General features: G+C 37.2%; 3 gene segments (V, D, J or C); 1 reads left to right on the forward strand and 2 right to left on the reverse strand.

Moving 5' to 3' along the window:
• Nucleotides 1–1,232: 1,232 nt before the first annotated feature.
• Nucleotides 1,233–1,818, reverse strand: LOC127431678 (immunoglobulin kappa variable 4-1-like). The segment is given in 2 exon segments: nucleotides 1,233–1,546; nucleotides 1,679–1,818. Coding segments are annotated over 2 exon segments (363 nt in total).
• A 323-nt stretch (nucleotides 1,819–2,141) lies between these two features.
• Nucleotides 2,142–3,612, forward strand: LOC127431679 (Ig kappa-b4 chain C region-like). The segment is given in 3 exon segments: nucleotides 2,142–2,150; nucleotides 2,247–2,298; nucleotides 3,147–3,612. Coding segments are annotated over 3 exon segments (378 nt in total).
• Nucleotides 3,613–21,381: 17,769 nt separating this feature from the next.
• LOC127431733 (immunoglobulin kappa variable 3-15-like) lies at nucleotides 21,382–22,014 on the reverse strand. The segment is given in 2 exon segments: nucleotides 21,382–21,716; nucleotides 21,847–22,014. Coding segments are annotated over 2 exon segments (366 nt in total).

The following is a 22,014-nucleotide window of genomic DNA, read 5'->3' on the forward strand; positions in this document are numbered from 1 at the left end:
CTCGCCGACACAGAGAGAGACTGGCTATACACTTGTCATTATATTCACAGTTCACACATACCTTTGAGGCATTTGTCTTCATTTTCGGATAATACTGGAACACTGTATTGGTTCAACTGCGTGTTCTTGTGTGTGGGTCCCTCTGTTTTATGTGTCTGTTTAATCATTTGACAGTCTTTTATTGTTCATCTGCATTTAACAACGTTACACAAGCACAATATGCCCTGTGTTTTATACCTTTTTAAAGCAGCATATTGCATTTGACATTATGTGACTTGAAGAGGTAAGGGTTAAAGTTATTTCCTCATCCCCAATAATAGGATACAAAGCAACATTTGTTCATTATTCTACTTTATCTAATCCTGCTGACTTTATAACTGATCTTCGATATCAATGTTGTCTTACTGTGAATATATTCAAATTTCCCTGTTAAAAGAAGAATAACATGAAACCCACATAGGTTTTAAAACACAGTTATTTTACATAATAAGCTTGATAATATTGTGCAAACAGTATATTGTCATTCTACGACTATCATATAAGTCATATAATTTAAGTTATAACTACTTAAATAAACATCTGGACTTGTGTATACCGGAACATATCCTTATTGTTCAACACGCATCTACAAACAACACAGAATGGCAGTGACAGCAGCACGCCCTCATCCACTTTCATTCATTTCTGGCTTTTTTTAATCAGGTTCAGGGTCTTTTGTAGATCAGTGATCTACACGTTTATCTATTTAAATGAATATCAGGTGCTAAAACTACAACAAATTATATTCTCCAGAGACTCCAGCACTAGATGAATCTATTTGAATACCTGAACAACATGTATGTGACATCACCTCTCACTTTATATGAGCCTGTCCAATTGAGGGGGTGAAACAAGTCAAATGTTTAAAGTTATGAATTACATTAAAATATGACATCTGTGAAAACAAATGTTTTATGTTTGCATGATGCTGTATTCACATGGATAGGTGTCAGTAAAGTTTAAGACTAGTGTCATATCAGCCAGTAAAACATAAACCAAAAATGACTGAATTTATAATAAAATGTGTCGTCCAGTTTCATATGTAGTGTTGAGTGTGAAATATAAAAATCAAAAACTTTGTGTCCATGTCAATTTATAATGTAACATTCAGAGAAACTGTTTCTGTATCAGTAGTTCCTCTTTCACTGAAGGAGGTTTTTGTACGACTCTTTATCACTGTGTGAACACAGTTACTACTGAAAGTGATAACTCTGACAGTAATAATGTCCTGCATCTTCAGTCTGGACTCCACTGATGGTCAGAGTGAAATCACTATTAGATCCACTGCCACTGAATCTAGATGGAGTTCCAGACTGCAGGCGGTTTGTATAATATATGAGGAGTTTAGGAGCTTCTCCAGGTTTCTGTAAGTACCAGCTCAAGAGGTATCCCACACTACTGTCCCGGTAGACATCACTGCTGGTTTTACAGTTTATTTTAACTTGTTGTCCTGGTTGAGCTGCTGTTGTTGAGGGACTCTGAGTGACTGTGATCTGTCCATTACACTCTGAAACACATAATAAAATAAACAGAACTTTTCAATATTATTTAACAAGAGCTTTTTGACTATAAAAATAAAAAAACTTTATACAATTCAGTTTACTTTATATTTGTGAAATGCACTGAAACAGATTCTCACCAGCAATGAAAAGAAGTAGAGAGCAGATAATGAGAGCGTGTGCTGTCATCTTTACTGTGAATGAGTGAGAACTGAAGGAACAGTGATGTTGGTTTGACAGTCCTGACTAACAGACAATCTGATATTGTGCTTTAATCAGAGGGGTGGGACACACATTCAAAACTGTTTCCTCTCACCAGAAAATGTGACCGTTACAGGAGAACAGCAGAAATAAGAAACAATTACATGTCAAATTACATTCATACATTTCAATCTTTATCTTTTAGTTATTAATTCCAATTGCTTGAAATTCGAATGATTTTTGCTCATTGTGGATATCTCATGAGCATTCAGTAGATCAAAGTAAATCAAATGAGTTATAGAGTGGAGTTATTACATTGTAATAAACATGTTGTATATCATTTGGAATGTAATATGTATCTTTTTATTGTATTTTTTAAACAGTAGTTGATCACAATATGAAATGAATCATGTTTGAATGTGTGTTGTGTAAAGATGTGTTTGTGATCATGTGTTTAAAGTGCAGTTAGTGAAGCGCTCAGAGGTTTTTGTACAGCTGTTCTATTAGTTTGTATCACTGTGGGTCACTTTCGGCAGCGGCACCAGACTGGATGTTGGCAGTAAGTAAATCATCAAATCATCATTTTAATGTTATATGTGTTTTTATAATGTGGAATGTGTCGGTTTTATGTTGAATTGACACACATTTGAGTTCAGTGATTTGTCTCACTTTTTTAAAATTTCATGATTTTTATTTATATTTCTTTATTTATTAATAATATCCGATTAGACAGATTGAATAATTTGGCTGTTTTTCAAGAAATGAACGTGAACTTTAAAGACACTTAATTTACACTTTGTCAGCACATGTGAATTCGTTGCTCGTACAGAAGTGAGATGTTATTCAGTTTTTGTAGCTGTTAAATGGCTCTGTGTTTAAATTACTAACATTATCAAGAGTTCATAAAAATGCTCCTTCAATATGAAATGTTTCTTAATGTAATATGTAAGATATAAAGTTTTACTGTAGGAATTCTTTCACCAAATTAACTGTTAAAAGTTCATCATTGTACAGAATTTTCTTTTCTATTCTCTTGAGGTTGGGCAATGTCTTTTCATAGTTATTTCTTAATGTAGAAAGAGAAATTTATGAAGGAAAAATATTCTTCAACTTCTGTGTAAGTCTAACTGCAATCATATAAAGATATGTGAACTTTATTAATAATTTCATCAAACCGTCAAACTGACATCATTTTGGTAATTCAGAGTCTTTGGAGAAAAAAAATGTTCTTTATATGAGCGAACAGATCAACATGAAGAAAAAACTTGCAGATTAATGTTGAAAGTTTTCAATTATATCTTTAAAGATCTTATAAAATTATATAATTTACTAATGTAATTTATTTAGTTTCAATCTGGAGAAAGAAATCTTTTCTTCTTTTGAAGTTGTCTATTGTGTATTTGTCAGGCATCACTCGTCCTAAAGTGAGCGTCCTGCCGCCCTCCAGTGAAGAGATTTCCACAAAGAACACAGCAACACTGATGTGTGTGGCCAACAAGGGCTTCCCCTCAGACTGGAGCCTGAGCTGGAAGGTGGACGGGAGCAGCAGGTCTGAGAAGAGCAGTGCTGGGGTCCTGGAGAAGGACGGTCTGTACAGCTGGAGCAGCAGTCTGACTCTCTCTCAGGAGGAGTGGATGAAGGCGGTCACAGTGAGCTGTGAGGCCAAACAGAAAGACCAGCTGTCAGTCACTGGAGAAGTGAGGAGAGATCAGTGTTCTGAGTAGATCCTCTGGATTCTCTTCTGCTCTTCTCACTCATGTCTCACATGGAGACTAACAGTGGCCTTCTATTCACACAAGTATATGTGTGCTTTTGTCTTTCAGTGCTCATTCTCTCTTGTCATAATTCAATAAACAAATAAAATATTCAGTTATTTTAAGTTTCCTGTCTTTGTTATTTGAAAAGTTGATTTATTTATTTATATTATTTGTGTCATTTGTTTGTTCAGTTAGTTCACATTTTATAAATAAACTTCACTCAATGAACCATGAAAACACCTGCAGAGACTATTTGAAACAAGACTGTGTAATCAAAATTGGAATCTCAAACATATAGTGCATGTAGTATAGTAGAGTAAATGTAACAATATATTAAGAAGTTTTACTTACAGTCATACAGTGGGGTCCAAAAGTCTGAGAGCTTTTGTGAAAAGTTTGCATTTTAAATAAATTTTTTTCCCCTCATATTGTATTATCTGCATAAATATTTGAGGTGAATTGAAAGATAAACACAATTTCTGACATATACACTAATGACAGCATGCACTCAAACTGACATGAACTCCAAATGTTTGTGTAAAACCTGATGATTTGACAATGTGTCTAAGAGCATCTTGTGCTTCAATAGAAGAAAATCTGATAAAAGCAAGGCAATTACACAAACAAACGCACACACTCAGTCACACTCCCCTCTCTCTCTCTCTTTCTCTCTCTCTCTCTCTCTCTCACACACACACACACACACACACACACACACTCTCTCAATTTCAATTTTAAAGTTCTTTATTGCCATGATTGTGTTTGCATACAATATTGCCAAATCATTAATACACAAAACAGATAATGATGAGACAAATAATAATAATAAAACAGTAACAAATAACAATAAAAACATAATTAAAATAAGGTGCCAGGTAATGAATAAAATAAAATAAAAACTATAATAACATTATACACTATACAATATAAAATAAAATAAGCATTTAACAAGACATTATGAACATAAGAAAATAAAAATACTGTGACTGAAGTACATTAAGGCAGTGATTGGTTTCTGAGGGTGTGCAGCTCAAAAATGAATTTAGCTGCAACTGATGCATGATTGTCCTCCCCCAGTAACACCTGCATTTGATCTGTTTCTGCTGAACTGGAAAACTGTGGCATGAGGTTTGAGAGTTTGTCAAAGTATCTCTCTCTCACCTCTGTAAATTTCTCACAATGAAGGAGAAAGCGTGTCTCTGTCTCGACCTCACCAGTGTCACAGTGAGCACAGACTCGTTCTTCCTTTGGAAGCCATGTTTGTCTGTGTCTGCCTTTTTCTATGGCCAGACTGTGATCACCGAGTCTGTATTTGGTGAGGATCCGTCTCTGTTTTGGATCTCTTACCGTGTGGAGATATTCTGCTAGATTATACGTTCTGTTTAGGGTCCGATAACATTCCAATTTGCTTTGGTTTTTACTTTCATTTTCCCAATGGTCCAAATATGAATTTTTGCCTTCTTTTATGATTTGGTTTATTCTGATTTGGTTTTGATCAGCAGTGCTGGTCTGAAACTGGTGTTTGTTAGTTGTTAGTGGGTTTGTGAGTTTCAGAGCCAGCTGACAAAGGGGACTGGTTTTAGGCTTCAACTTTTGGGATTTAAGAGCTTCATGTTGCAGTGTGTTAGGGGAACTTGAATTTAGGTGTGTCCAAAATTTGAAGGATCGTTTTTCAGTATGTGTAATTAGGGGGTATCTGCCTAGTTTGGCCCAGCATGCATTAGTAGGTGTTCTTCTCTGAACTCTTAGAATGTCTGAACTCTCTCTCTCTTTCACTCTCTCTCTCTCTCTTTCTCTCTCTCTCTCACACACACACACACACTCTCTCACTCTCTCTCTCTCTCTCTCTCTCTCTCTCTCTCACACACACTCTCTCTCTCTCTCTCTCTCACACACACACACACACACACTCTCTCTCACTCTCTCTCTCTCTCTCTCACACACTCTCTCTCTCTCTCTCTCTCTCTCTCTCTCTCTCTCTCTCTCTCTCTCTCTCACTTCCGGTGTGTTTGAGCATGAGCGGACAGAGTGCTGTGAGTGCAAACGGATTGTTGTGAGTGAAACCATTTCTTTTCCCTTTTTCCTCGCTTTATCTATCCTTAGCTAACTTGTGTGCCTCTAGTTGTCTACCTTTTGTTTTTGTCATTTCCTTTTTTAGGCTGCGTGCTATCCGCTTTATTGAGGAAGCATATCAGCTGCACGTGTGCAAGGTTTGAGCTCGCTTACTCGGCGCCACGCTGTTAAGGTGGCGTTCGAGGTGAGTGTAGAAGAATGCCGTCTGGCCATTGGAGAGGTTGTGGGACATGAGAGTGTGTTATCCGCCTCCAGAATGAATAGTGCCACTGTAGTTTTTCTTGATAGTGTAGATAAAGCCAATGAATTAGTTGAGCTCGGTATAGTTATTAGCAGTGAACTTGTCCCTGTTTCATTGCCAGCTAAGAAAGTAACTTTGTCAAACGTCCCACCTTTTGTGAGTGATGAAATTTTAACTCAGGCTTTATCTCAGTACGGAAAATTGGTTTCTCCAATTAAAAAAATCCCAATCAGAAGCGAATCGTCTTTGTTGAAACATATCGGTTTTTTTTTAGGCATTTCGCTTATATGATTATTAAAGATGACGCTGAGCTTGACGATTTTGATAATGTTGTTTTTGTCACTACCGCGAAGATTAAATGTTTCAGCTGCGGACAATTCGGGCATCTTATTCGCAACTGCCCTGATAAACTTCCAGAAGAAGAGGTGAATGTAGTGAATGTGAATTCTGAGAGTGGCGATGCGGCTGGTGTTGACAGTGCGTTTGAGGCGGCATCGCCGAGGGAGAGCTCACTTGTGAGAAATCTCAACAATGTCCTGAATAATGATGTCTGTCAAATTTAGTGAAGTGCATTTAGCTACATTGAATGTCAATGGTGCTAGAGATTCTAGAAAAAGAGCAGTAATATATGGAGTAATTAAACAGAAGAATATTGATGTTGCTTTTTTACAAGAAACTCACAGTGATTTGAAAAATGCTGTTGACTGGGCAAGGGAGTGTTAAGCCATAACACTTCAGTCAGTGGGGGAGTTGCCATTTTATTTGCAAAGAACTTTAGTCCTGTCTCTTATGAGGTTGATGAATTGTGAAAAGTAGACTCTTAAAAGTTAGAGCTATTTTTGAAAGCTATGTGTTCATTTTTATTTGTGTGTATGCCCCAACTGCACAAGTTGAAAGATTGGTTTTCTTAGACACACTTTGTTCAACTTTACAAAACTGTTGCCCTGATGATTTTTTGTTTCTAGGTGGTGATTTCAATTGCACCGAGTCTAATCTAGATAGGAATCACATTGAGCCTCACTTGGCTTCACGTAGTCATCTCACTCATAGCATTAAAAAAATATGAATTGTTTGACATTTGGAGATCTTTAAATGGTAATGAAAGACAGTATACTTGGGTTCACACACGTGATAATGTTATATCTTTAGCTAGACTGGATAGATTTTATAGCTTTAACTACCATCTTAACATTTTTAAGAAGTGTTATATTACACCAGTAAGACCACAGTATGGTGCACTGTAACTCAGGCTCAGTTAGCAGATCTAATGGGGTATAAGACACAGGGGGCTCTGATCCGTTCACGTTTTCAAAGTATTGATCAGATGGATGCACCGTCCAAATACTTTTTCAGTATGGAAAGAAAGAATGGGCAGAAACGTTTTATTTACGCACTGTGCTCCGAAGATGGAGTGTTGCTGATAGATCCTGCTGATATTCGAAGGAGAGCAATTCTTTTACCAAAAGCTTTTTAGAAGTGAGATTAAGTCAGGATGTTGTGTGGAAAGCATTTTCTTTGACGATTTACCTAAAGTCTCAGAGGAGGCTAATGAGGTTCTTGCAGGAGCGCTTTATAAGGCCCTGCAGAGCATGCAGTCTCGGAGGGCACCAGGAGTGGATGGCCTAACAGGTGACTTCTATAAGGCTTTTTGGTTGGAGCAGGGATCTGCTGGAGGTACTTAATGACAGCTTGTCAGAGGGCAGGTTGCCGTTGAGTTGCAGAAGTGCAGAAATTACTCTTATTCCAAAAAAGGGGGACCTTACTGATATGAAGAACTGGTGCCCTGTCTCACTTCTTTGCAGTGACTACAAACTGCTTTCTAAGGCCTTAGCTAATAGATTGGCTGGAGTGTTGGATCAGGTCATCCATCCGGACCAGACATATTGTGTCCCCGGCAGATCTATCTTTGACAATGTCTCTGTAATTCGTGACCTTTCCCATGTCTCTAAATTGTTAAATTTAGATTGTGGCATGTTATCTTTGGATCAGGAGAAGGCTTTCGACCGAGTTGAGCATTCTTATTTGTGGGACACTTTAACAGCTTTTGGTTTTTGCAATACATTTGTAGACATGATCAGAGTACTCTATAGTGATGTTGAGAGTGAACTGAAATTAAATGGTGGCTTATGTGCTCCTTTTCAGGTTCTTAGAGGTATCAGACAAGATTGTTCCTTGTCTGGAATGTTGTACTCCTTGGCTATTGAGCCTTTACTTCAACAAATAAGAAATAATGTATGTGGTTTGTGTTTGCCAAGTTGCAATAATAATTTTTGTTTGTCAGCTTATGCTGATGATATTATAGTAATGATCAGTAGACAAAGTGATGTGCAGACTTTGTTTAACATAGTTGAAGAATTTAGAGTGCTGTCTTCTGCTAAGGTGAATTGGAAAAAAGTGATGCTTTACTGTTAGTACAATGGTATGATGGAAAACCTTGCCTTCCTGATGGGTTGTGTTGGGGTAGGGGAGGTATAAAATATTTAGGATTTTATTTGGGAGATGATAGTGTTTTACAGAAAAATTGGGAGGGGGTGCTGGAAAAAGCCAAAGGGCGATTGGATAAATGGAAATGGTTATTACCGAATATGTCCTATAGAGGGTGAACTCTCATTGTCAACAATTTAGTGGCATCCTCTCTTTGGCATAGATTGGCTTTTGTAGACCCCCCACCACTTTTCTTTGCTGAAGTTCAAGCTGCTCTTGTGAATTTCTTTTGGGACAAGCTACATTGGGTCCCACAGAGTGTTTTATACCTCCCCAAAAAGAAGGTGGGCAAGGTTTAATTCACTTACGAAGTAGAATTGCTGCTTTTTGATTAAGGTTCTTACAAAGATTCTTGGATGGTTCAACAAATTGCAGCTGGTGTGCTGTTAGCTGCACAATTCTGCATACCCTTGGAGGTTTTGGACTGGACAAATCTCTCTTTTTAATGGATTCAACTAAACTGGATTTATCAGAATTGCCCGTTTTTTATCGAAATCTTTTCAAAGTGTGGAGTCTTTTCCGTGTACTTACAGTAAGACTGAGAACCCATATTTTCTCCACTGGCTATTACAGAAGCCGTTGATTATCGGGGCCCATCTGGACATTACCACACACTGTAATTTACCAGGGTTCAGTACCTCACTTCGGGAATCCAAGGTTTTTACTTTGGGACATTTATTGACTCTGACTGGGCCTCATTTTAAACATGTGGAGAGAGCATTCAAGCATTTGGGGTTCAGATCTGTTCGCTTGTTTACTCAGTTTTTGATCAAACTAAAATCATGTTTCACAGTTGAAGAGGATCACCTGTTGAAAGATTTTTTTTTACAGGGGGTAGAACTCCTGATATTGTGGACCCTTTTCCCTGTTTAGTCATTCAACCCATTCTTGATGAGTGTACAATTTTTTTGTTAAAACCGTGTGAATCTCTGTTGCTGGATTTCTTGTCAAGTGAAGGAAAAATGCTATATAGATCCTGTTGTTGGGCCTCATGTATTCAGATAGAAGACAAAGGCAGGCCTAACACAGTCGTAAAAACCTATCTCAAGCCCCCACATTCCAAGTCGTAAATTATACTGATAAAAATCACGCCAAAATCAAACAAAGGGAGTCCAAAACAGACTACAAATCCCATGAAGCCTTGCTCACTAAAGGATCGAACTCTCAACTCCTATTGGATAAGGCACACAACAGAGCGCACCTCAAACCATGACAACATCAGGAGTTGAAATGCCTCTGAAATGCTTCCGGGATTTGCTCCCATCAACTTTGTTCACGTGTTCACCGGATATAGACGCAGCTCACTCGCTGCTTTCAGGTGCAACCCTCGTGGCACAAGGAAGTAACGTCCAACTTGAAATTGTGGCCATACAATCTCCATCTCGCTGGACGAGTTGAGATTACTCTGTATTCAACCGAACACTCTAACGGATCCGACGGAGACCGCCGAGCAATTTGCATCTTCATCTGTTTGCCTACAGAGAGTGAAGATTTCTCTTCCATCTTCAATCAAGTCAACATTTCTGAGTACTCCACCAGCCCACCAAGAATCAACAGCCGTACCGCCCGCCAACAGAGTGAGGAAACGGCCTCCCGTCATCACCCGAGCCTCAAGGAAGCGGGTCAGAGTTAAAGGACGGAGGAAAACACATTCTACCCATGTCCTCATGCAATTCAAGTAAGAGGTTTACGTCTGGGCAGAGATAGAATATTATAGTGTGTTATTCTTGTGTTTCAAGGTTTTTGCTTGTACAGTTTACGGACTCAGTATTCCGTAAACTGGTATTAATTGTCACGAATTGGTTTTGCTGTATTGTGGTCCAACCAAATTAGACTGTTGTGCATTTTCGGCAAACTGAGTTATACATTAAAGAGTCAAAGAACGCGGGACTTTTACGAGCCGTCCACCACGTCTCTGAGCGATGAACTAACAGCTGCTTTTTCTCCCACGATCGCGAAATTGGCTTTAGGGCTGTCACTTCTTTCTCTCTTGTACTAACCACAAACACACACACACACACACACACACACACACACACACACCTTATGTGTTATAGGATTATTTTTATTTCCATATTTAATCATATCACTGTTTAGTTTGTAGTTGTAAGTCGGACGTTTATTGACTGCATTGTATTAATTATTAATTGATATTACTGCATAAATAAACTTTGTTTATATTACAAAGAGAATTGTTTTGGTTTGTTTTGCATACATCTGTGTCATGCTGACGGGATGTCAGTGCTCGGATTCAAACCTTCATTCATTGTTTTTGTTTCCTGAAAATCGATTTTTTTCGGATGTCGATTTTCCTAAGAAAACAATCTAATATTGAGACTGTTATACTATCTGGTTATTAGTCCCTGATTCCAGGGTGGTGCCCCGTCAATATTAATCCTTATTAATATTCTATTGATTTTTGATAATTGATAATTATCTTTGATGATTGTTGAATTTGCAGGATCAATAAGCTAGTGTTAATATTAATTAATGTTTCATCGATGTTAACAATTAATGATTATCTTTGATAATTGTTGATTTAAAGGATTAGAAAAGCTAACATTGATTCTCATCAATGTTCTATTGATTTTAATAATTAATAAATATCTTTGATCATTATTAATTATTGCTAATAACCAAACTTGCTCCTAAACATAGCACACTACATTTACTGGAGCCCCATGTGAGGCTTTAATGAGTTAGATTCAATTAATTAATTTAAATATTAATTAATAACTAAAGAAATAATTATTAATTATTTCTGATAGTAACACTGATCTAAACAACCAGTAAAGCCCTACACTGTGTTTTGGTTTTCGACAAGAAGGTGTTTGATAGATAAATTGATACATCATGGCGTCCTGTTCTTAAATTGAGCAATGATGTTAAACCTGAATGGAGATCCTTATATAAGCCACCATTAGCTAAGCGGTGGGTGATATGCAATGGAGAATTCTCCATGGAGCTTTTGCTGTTAATTCCTTTATTTCGGTGTTGAATCCAGAAGTCAGTCCTGATTGCCCTTTCTGTTTTCAAAAAGAAACTGTTTTTCATGCATTTACGTCTTGTTTCAGACTAGAACCTTTATTTATGAAGCTAAGAGAATTGTTTTGTAGGTTTAACGAAAATATTTGTATTGAGACTTTCATTCTGGGTTTTAAATATCTTCAGAAAAACCATTTTGTTTGTCAATTGTTGAATTTCTTTTTATGGCAAGCTAAACTGGCTATGTATATTAGCCAGAAAAACAAGATCGAACAAAGGTCTAGTGATGATCTTAACGTGTGTTTTTTAACTTTGGTTAAATCTGGAGTGATGATTGATTTTCGGTTTTATAAAACCATGAATGATCTACCCACTTTTGATTTAATATGGTGCAGTCAAGGCGCTTTGTGTGCATTATGTGAAGGTGATTTTGTTTTTTCTTTATAATCATAAATGTTTAATCCTAACTGAACCTTTTCGTTAAGGGCTATTGAGTATTTGTAAATAAAGATTCAAATTCTCACACTCTCTTTCTCTCGCTCTCTCTCTCCCTCTCTCTCTCTCTCTTGTGCGCATGCATGAGCGTCTGTTGAGCGAGTGGAGCGTGGTGAGGTTGTGTTGAGCATAACATTTTTTTCTTTCTATGTTTATATATTTATTTTGTTGTTTGGGGTGTTGTGCATAAAGGGTTTGGGGAAATTGGGAGTGTGCACCTGTTTTTGGGCAGCGTGCTGCCGCTTTGTTTGGAGGAAGCATGGCAACCACAGGTGTGGGGAGTATGAGTCTCCTCACTTGGCGCCATGCAGTTAAAGTGGCATCTGTGGCAAGTGTTGAGAAATGTTGCATGGCTGTTGGAGAAGTTGTGGGGCACGAGTGCATTTTAGCAGCCTCTAGAATGAACAATGCCATTGTTACGATTCACAGTTGTTTGCCTTGTGTTTTGCCCCTGTCATCTGTTCTCCCTGGACTACACTTCCCATAATTCCCTGCCCTGATCACTTCCAGCTGTTCCCTATTGTTCTCACCTGTGTTTCATTTACCTCATTTGTTCCTGTATATATATTGCCCTGATGTCTATGTAACCTTTGTCAGTTGTTATATGTATATGTGTTTTCTCCAGTTCCTGTTCCGGGTTATATCTTGTTTGTAGACTTTTGTTTCACAGTCTTACCCTGTTCCAGCGTTTATCCTGTTTTTTTTTTATTTTATATTTTTTATTTTGTTTTATTTGTTTATCATTAAATGTTTTTGCTGCACCTAGATCCCGCTCTCCTGACATCCTCCATTTCAGTTACAGCCATGGTGATTTTCCTAAAAAGCACTGATAAAGTAAATGAATTAGTTGAGCATGGAATCAATATTGGCAGTGAATTTGTTTCTGTTCTTCCTCTCTCCTTACCATCAAAAAGAGTTATTTTATCAAACGTTCCACCTTTTGTTAGTGATGAAATATTAATGGAAAACTGGTATCCCCAATCAAAAAAATTCCAATTAGTAGTGAATCCCCTTTGTTGAAACACATTGTTTCTTTTAGGCGTTTCGCGTATATGGTAGTTCAAGATGATGAAGATGATGCCGAGTTAGACCTGGCACTAAATTTTCGGATTTACGGTTTTGAGTATGTAATTTTTGTCATAACAGCGAAAACAAAGTGTTTCAGTTGCAGGAAAATAGGACATTTAATTCGTAATTGTCCTGATAAATTGAAAGCAAAGGAAGTTACTAGGGAGAGTGACATTAATGCCATTCCCGGAATGAGTAATGCAGCTGAGCCCGACCTGTTGGAGTCGGGATCGACGGAGGTGAGACCGGCTGAAGCGGAGACGGTCACGGGGAAGGAGCCCCCCGGCAAGTGTCCGGACGCTGCTGTTTTCACTGAGGTTGGTTCAGCCTCGATGCATCAAGTGCACTCAGGTACGGCTCATATTGAAACAACTGTTAATGATGACAAAGAGGATTCTGTGAATGGGGTACAGTTTTCTGAATGTGAAGTTTCAGAGAATTTTTCTTTGCCGGTGTTGCGAAGTGGATGTGAGTTGGATTGTGTTGATACAGAGACAGAGCAAAATATGTTCAAAATGCAGCAGAAAAGGAAAAAGAGTGATGCATTTCAGAATGCAAAACTTCCCCAAAAAGTTGATTTGCAAGCTATTGAGGATCAGGGAACAAAGTGATAGCGGGTCGTCTGTGACGCTTTCTCCGTGTGATTTTTCTAGCCGAAGCTATGATGTTGATGACATCAAGTTGTTTCTCAGATCAGCTAAAAATAAGAGAGGTGTATGTGTACAGGAATATTTTCCTGATCTCAAGCAAGAAGCCTAATGGCAGAGGGTGGTCTCACTAATAAAGAAGTGTACCGTTTGAAGAAAATTGTGAGGAATTTAGACAAGGATTTGAACAATGATGTTTAAAAAAAGGATAGGATTTCTAATGGTCTGTTGTGTGTTTGTGGGCTGTATTTATTTCTGTTTTTTTTGTTTTTTTTAGCCATGAGTGAAGTGCGCCTGGCTTCTTTGTATGTGAATGGTGCCAGAGGTATTAGAAAAAGAGCTAGCTTGAATGAAGTAATTAAACAGAAGAACCTTGATGTTATTTTTTTGCAAGAAACACACAGCGATGGAAAAAATGCTGCTGATTGGGCGATTGAGTTTGTTGGTATCTGTTTTGAGTCATCATACTTCAAAAAGTGGTGGAGTTGCCATTTTGTTTAGAAAAAGTTTTAGTCCTATTTCGTATGATACTGATGAAATTGTCAAAGGTAGACTTTTAAAAGTGAGAGCTTGTTTTGAAAATAATGTGTTTGTTTTTATTTGTGTTTATGCTCCAACTGCTGCAGTTGAAAGAATGTGTTTTTTAGATACACTGTTCTACTTTACAAAATTGTTCTTAAGAAGAGTATTTATTTTTGTGTGGTGATTTTAATTATACTGAACATATATTGGATAGAAATCACATTGAACCTCATTTACCTTCTCGTAAACGTCTAATTCATACAATTAAGAAATATGAATTATGTGATATGGAGACAATAAAATGGAAATGAAAGACAATATACATGGGTTCATACACGTGATAGTGTAATATCTTTAGTCAGATTGGATAGGTTTTATTGTTTTAAACATCATCTTAATGCAGTGGCAGATTTAAGCATGGGCGACATGGGCAGTTGCCCAGGGTGGCATCTTGCGAGGGGGCGGGACCCACACAGATTTGGGGGCGTGTTGAAGCGGGTTTCGCCCAGGGCGCCATTCAAGCTAGAACCACTACTGTCTTAATGTTTTTAATAGTTGTTCAATTACCCCGATATGTTTCACAGATCATGGTATGGTGCAATGCAGTTTTATTTAAAATTCTATTAAACCAAGAAGTGCTTACTGGCATTTTAACATTACTGGCTAAGTGACAAGTTTTTTTGGGAGAATCATAGAAAAACAAAGCCTGTGTTTCAATCAATACGACAGTGGTGGGACTTTGACAAAGTTCAAATAAGACAGTTCTGTCAACAGTACACTCGCAACATAACAAGAGAGTTAACCTGATCTTTGGAAAATTTAGAAACTGATATAAATAAATGTCTACAGTTAGCTGAATCTACTGGAGATCAACACTATTTGGAAGCCGTTTCATGGAAAAAGGCTCAGTTAACTGATCTGTTGGGGTATAAAACACAGGAGGCACTGGTCCGGTCGAATGGATGCACCGTCGAAATACTACTTCAGTCTGGAGAAAAAGAACAGTCAAAAGCGCTTTTCATGCTTTGCATTCTGAAGATGGGGGGTTGTTGTCAGACCCTGTTGATATTCGTAGGAGAGCAGTTAATTTTTATCAAAATCTTTACAGAAGTGAGCTTAAGTCGGGGTATAATGAAGAAAATGTCGTCTTTGATTCTTTACGCCAGTTGTCTGAGGAGGGCAATGCAGATCTCCCAGGTATTCTGAGCTTGGGAGAGTTGTATAAGGCCGTCCAAAGCATGGAGTCTGGGAGAGCCCCAGGAGTTGATGGTCTCCCAGTTGACTTCTATAAATTCTTCTGGATGGAGGTGGGAGTGGATTTGTTACAGGTACTGAATGACAGCTTGTCTGAAGGCAGGATGCCATTGAGATGCCATAGAGCAATAATCACTTTCATACCAAAAAAAAAAGGAGATCTTACTGACATAAAGAGCTGGCACCCCATCTCACTTCTCTGTAGTAATGTTGGGCCTCATGTATTCAGATAGAAGACAAAGGCAGGCCTAACACAGTCGTAAAACCTAACTCAGGCCCCCACATACCAAGTCATAAATTACACTGATAAAAATAGCGCCAAAATCAAACAAACGGAGTCCAAAACAGACTACAAATCCCATGAAGCCTTGCTCACTAAAGGATCGAACTCTCAACTCCTATTGGATGAGGCACACAACAAAACGCACCTCAAACATGACATCATCAGGAGTAGAAATACCTCTGAAATGCTTCCGGGATTTGCTTCCAGCAACTTTGCTCACCGTGTGTAGATGCAGCTCATCGCTGCTCTCAGGTGCAGCCTCGTGGCACAAGGAAGTAACGTCTGACTTGAAACTGTGGCCATACAATCTCCATCTCGCTGGACGAGTTGAGATTACTCTGTGTTCCACCGAACACTCTAACAGATCTGAAGGAGACACGACGAGCAATCCGCATCTTCATTCGTTTGCCTGCAGAAGTGAAGAGATAAAAGATTTCTTTTCCATCTTCAATCAAGTCAATGTCACTGATATCTCCCGCCGAGAATCAGCAGCCATACCGCCCGCCGACAGAGCTAGAAAACGGCCTCCCGTCATCACCCAAGCCTCGAGGAACCGAGTCTGAGTTAAAGGACGGCTGAACACACATTCTGCATCCTCATGCAATTCAAGTAATAGGTTTACAGCTGGGCAGAGATAGAATATTATAGTGTGTTATTCTTGTGTACCAAGGTTATTGCTTGTACAGTTTACGGATAGCCATGTCTGCTCATTATTAATACTCAGGGTATTAATTATTATGAATTTGATTTGCTGTATTGTGGTCCAACCACACTGGACTGTTGTGCATTTCCGTCTCTGAGTGATAAACTAACAGCTGCTTCCTCTTCCACGATCACGAAACCGGCTTTGGGACTGTCACTTTTTTTTGCTCAGATTTGTCCCTAAGCTATCGTACAAGCGGATACACGTGGTAACTGGTAGACGCCATTGACTGGTTTCTCTCCGCCCACATTCGCGGCCATATTCTCTTGCCGGAAGTCTCGCGTGACATATTCTCCACGAGAGTCACGTCCGCCATTTTGTGCGTGTCCCTTCTTACACACACACTCGCTCTCTCACAAACACACACACCCTTATTTGTTATAGGATTATTTTAGTTTCCATAACTAATCATTATACTTATATTACAAAGCGAAGTGTATTGGTTTGTTTTGCATACACCTGTGTCATGCTGACGGGATGTCAGTGCTCGGATTCAAGCCTTCATTCATTGTTTTTTTCCCCGAAAATCAATATTCTTCGGATGTCGATTTTCCTAAGAAAACAATCTAATATTGAGACTGTTATACTATCTGGTTATTAGTCCCTGATTCCAGGGTGGTGCCCCGTTAATGTTAATCCTCATTAAAATTCTATTGATTTTTTTTTATTATTGATAATTATCTTTGATGATTGTTGAATTTGAATGATCAATAAGATAGTGTTAATTTTAATTAATGTTTCATCGATGTTAACAATTAATGATAAACTTTGATAATAGTTGATTTAAAGGATTAGAAAAGCTAACATTGATTCTCATCAATGTTCTATTGATTTTAATCATTAATAATTACCTTTGATAATTATTAATTATTGCTGATAACCAAATCTGCTCCTAAACGTAGCACACTACATTTACTGGAGCCCCATATGAGGTTTTAATGAGTTAGATACAATTAATTAATTTACATTTTAATTAATAACTAAAGAAATAATTACCAATTATTTCTGATAGTAACACTGTAAAGCCCTACAGTGATTATAAACTGTTCTCCACGGCTTTAGCTAATAGACTGGCTGGAGTATTGGACCAAGTCATCCATCTGGGCCAGACCTATTGTGTTCCTGATAAGTCTATTTTTGACAATATCTCATTAATTCGGGATGTTTTAGAAGTTTCAAAACTGCTAAATTTAGATTTGAGCACTCTTTTTTTTGTGGAGAACTCTGATCTTATCAATAAACTCTTGATGAAAACCGAAAGCTGTCAAAGTACTCTATTGTGAAGTTGAGAGTGTACTAAAAATAAATGGTGGCATATGCGCTCCTTTCCAGGTTCAAAGGTGTATAAGACAAGGGTGTTCCTTGTCTGGAATATTATATTCCTTGGCTATCGAACCATTATTACAACAAATAAGACTCAGTGTATGTGGTTTATGTTTACATAATTGCAAAAATAACATTCGCTTGTCAGCCTATGCTGATGACGTTATAGTTCTAATCAGTGGCCAAAATGATGTGCAGATCATGCTTAAATTAATTGAAGATTTTATGTTTCTGTCTTCTGCCAAAGTTAATTGGACAAAATGTGAAACGTTGCTGGTGGGACGGTGTTCTGGTGTTTTTTTTTTAGTTTTTGTTTGAGTTTTTTTAAGTGATGATTTGACTCTACAGAAAATTTGGGAAGGGGTTATTGAAAATATAAAGGGTCGTCTTGAAAAATAGAGATGGTTGACACCAAACCTGTCTTACAGAGGGTGCACTCTTGTTGTAGACAATTTGTTTGCATCCTCCTTATGGCACAGGCTAGCCTGTGTGGATCCTCCACTACACCTTTTAGCTAGAATTCAAGCTGTTCTTGTGAACTTTTTCTGGGACAACCTGCACTGGATTCCACAGAGTGTTTTATACTTACCCAAGGAAGAAGGAGGGCAAGGACTGACTGAAAGCTCATACTCTCTTCATTGGTTGTTAGAGGAACACTTGATACTTGGAGCCGTCTGGACATTACTAACAGTTGCAACTCACATGGATTTAGTACTTTACTCCAAAAATCCAGGATCATCACCTTGGGTCAGATGTTGACTTTGGCTGGCTCAAATTTGGAGAATGAAGCATTTGGGAATCAGATCTGTTCATTTGGTTTCTCTTTTTTTGGTTAATTTGAAATCGGCTCTCACAGCTGAAGAGAACCAAATGCTGAAGGACTATTACTCAAGGATAAGCACTCCCAATGCTCAAGACTGTTTTCCTTGTTTAACACTTCTATCTAATCTAGACGGGTGTACAGGTCATTATTTTTTTATTTATTTATTTCTATTGGGAATCTGTGTGGTTGGACTTAATGTCAGTTAAAGGTAATATTTTGTATGGAGCCTGTGTTATGGTTTTTAACAAAAACAAGTTTTGACAAAGTTTGACACACCATGGCGCTCTTTTTTGAGCTGAGTGAGAATGTAAAACCTGAATGGAGATCTTTGTATAAGCCACCATTATCTAAGAGGGTAGGGGATAGACAGTGGAGAATCCTTCATGGTATCATTACTGTTAACTCTTTTATTTCTGTTTTAAATCCAGAAGTTAGCTCTGAATGTCCTTTATGTTCCAAAAGGGAAACTGTGTTTCATGCTTTTATGCAATGTTTTAGATTAGAACCATTATTTATGCTCTTATAAGGACTTTTCAGCTGCTTTAATGAAATTTTTTTCTGTAAAGTCTTATTTTGGGTTTTAAATATAATCAAAACAAGCGTTTTGCTTGTCAAATGTTGAACTTTATTTTGGGACAAGCGAAACTGGCAACTTATATCAGTAGAAAAAACTAAATTGAGCAAAATCCTTGTCAAAGCATCACTGTTTGTTTTTCAACTTTGGTGAAATCAAGAGTGTTGATTTGATTTCAAGTTTTATAAAACCATGGAAAATTTGTCTACCTTTGAGATGATTTGGTGTAGTCATGGAGCACTGTGTACTTGTTTATGAAAGTGATTTGATATTTTCATTGTAATTTTATTTTATTTATTTCACTTGTATTTAATATAATTTTAAAAAAGGGTTACTTGTAATGTTTTTTCCTGTTTTTGTTCTTTGATTTTGTGTGAAGAGTTATTGTAAATAAAGTTTTTAAAAAAAAATCAAAAGTCTTTCTCTCTCTCTCTCTCTCTCTCTCTCTCTCTCTCTCTCACACACACACACACACACGCACAAATTAATAAATAAAAAAATTAAGAATTCATTGTTTTATTGTTTGATAGTGCTGCTTCAGTATTGTTTCACAGTAATCTTGACAACATTTCAATACAAATATTTTGAATGGCATTGTGTATTGCACTATAATTTAAATATCAAAATAGTATTTAAAAAATATCAAAATATTATTTGACAAATGTCAATATCAACTATTAATACAATGTGTTTACATTTTTAAACTAGTCAGAATGTAATAAAAGATAAACAACCAATTTAATTGTAACTATAATTTAATATGAATCTGCATTTATGACTAGATGTGCATTCTATGAATAATGTTGAGTTTCTTAACTTGTGTGTGTGTGTGTGTGTGTGTGTGTGTGATAGTGTTTGTATGAGCAGCTGCAGTATCTGTCAGTGTATCAGTGCAGTCTGACTGACAGAGGTTTTTGTACGACTCTTTATCACTGTGTGAACACATCTTTACTGTTGATGTAGTGATAACTCTGACAGTAATAATGTCCTGCATCTTCAGTCTGGACTCCACTGATGGTCAGAGTGAAATCACTATTTGTATTAGCAGGTCAGTTTTGACCCAGTGGAATTTAAGCTTATAAATCATTAATAACCTGATGGTTTTCATCTTAAACAATATTTTACTGTAAGTCATTTAATAACTTCTTAACTATTCATACATGTAAATAGATGTATATTTTTGGCATGTTAATTGACAAATATAAATGTTTTTTTTTTTTTTTTAAATATGACATTTATTTTAGAACTTATAAAATGTAGAAATTCTTTGACATAAAAATACACATTAACTACAGATAAACTAGTGTGATACATGTGAAGACATATTTATCAACACATAATATTTTATTTGGATATAACAATATATAAAAGTTATATGAACATCTCATTTGAGAATTACTAGGAAGTTCGTTTAAATTACTACTAACTCATTACTGCTTAAAACAACACGGTTGTCAAAATGTATGAACCCAGCATATTCTTTTTCTAACACAACAACATTAAAAAAACATCAAAACAACTAATACAACCCAACTATTCAACATCAATACTACTTTACTTTGTCTCTCTCTGCTGGTGTTGTTTGAGATGTTCAAGCCACTAATGAGCTTCATTATGAGGGTTAATTAGTGGAGGCAGATGGTACAGGTTACTGAGAGACTTCAGTTTGTGTCTTTCCATGGAGAGAGGAAGAAGTGTTTGACTGTGAAGTGAATTGTAGTTCTTTGATATTGAGTGAAATTGTGCTGTGTGACTGAGTGTATTGAAGGAAAGTGTGTGATTGTATGTTAAAAAGAAGAAGAATAGAAAGAAAGAGGGAGGGAGACTCTTCTTTATTCTGTTGGATGTGTTTTTCCATTTGCAGAAATGAGGCGTTGAGTGTCTTGAAGAAGAATTGTCTCTCTATTAGAGTTAGTTTTGATATCTGTGCTCTTGACTCTCCTCAAGTCTTGTCTTAAAAACGCTCCTGAAAAATCACTTTATCAACACACACACTCGATCAAACAAGAGACTCCAGCACTAGATGAATCTATTTGAATACCTGAACAACATGTATGTGACATCACCTCTCACTTTATATGAGCCTGTCCAATTGAGGGGGTGAAACAAGTCAAATGTTTAAAGTTATGAATTACATTAAAATATGACATCTGTGAAAACAAATGTTTTATGTTTGCATGATGCTGTATTCACATGGATAGGGGTCAGTAAAGTTTAAGACTAATGTCATATCAGCCAGTAAAACATAAACCAAAAATTACTGAATTTATAATTAAATGTGTCATCCAGTTTCATATGTAGTGTTGAGTGTGAAATATCAAAATCAAAAACTTTGTGTCCATGTCAATTTATAATGTAACATTCAGTGAAACTGTTTCTGTATCAGTAGTTCCTCTTTCACTGAAGGAGGTTTTTGTACGACTCTTTATCACTGTGTGAACACTGGACCACTGTGAACACTCTGACAGTAATAATGTCCTGCATCTTCAGTCTGGACTCCACTGATGGTCAGAGTGAAATCACTATTAGATCCACTGCCACTGAATCTAGATGGAGTTCCAGTGTAGCGGCTTGTTGCAGCATATATGAGGAGTTTAGGAGCTTCTCCAGGTTTCTGTAAGTACCAGTGCAAGTTGTTACCATTATGCACTCCACTGCTGGTTTTACAGTTTATTTTAACTTGTTGTCCTGGTTGAGCTGCTGTTGTTGAGGGATTCTGAGTGACTGTGATCTGTCCATTACACTCTGAAACACATAATAAAATAAAGAGAACTTTTCAATATTATTTCACAAAAGCTTTTTGACCCTTGAAATAACAATAATAATAATAAAAAAAACTTTTACATTTGTGAAATGCACTGAAATAGATTCTCACCAGCAATGAAAAGCAGTAGAGAGCAGATAATGAGAGCGTGTGCTGTCATCTTTACTGTGAATGAGTGAGAACTGAAGGAACAGTGATGTTGGTTTGACAGTCCTGACTAAACAGACAGTCTGATATTGTGCTTTAATCAGAGGGGTGGGACACACATTCAAAACTGTT

Source organism: Myxocyprinus asiaticus, chromosome 41, assembly GCF_019703515.2.
Source record: "Myxocyprinus asiaticus isolate MX2 ecotype Aquarium Trade chromosome 41, UBuf_Myxa_2, whole genome shotgun sequence".
Lineage (NCBI taxonomy): Eukaryota > Metazoa > Chordata > Actinopteri > Cypriniformes > Catostomidae > Myxocyprinus > Myxocyprinus asiaticus.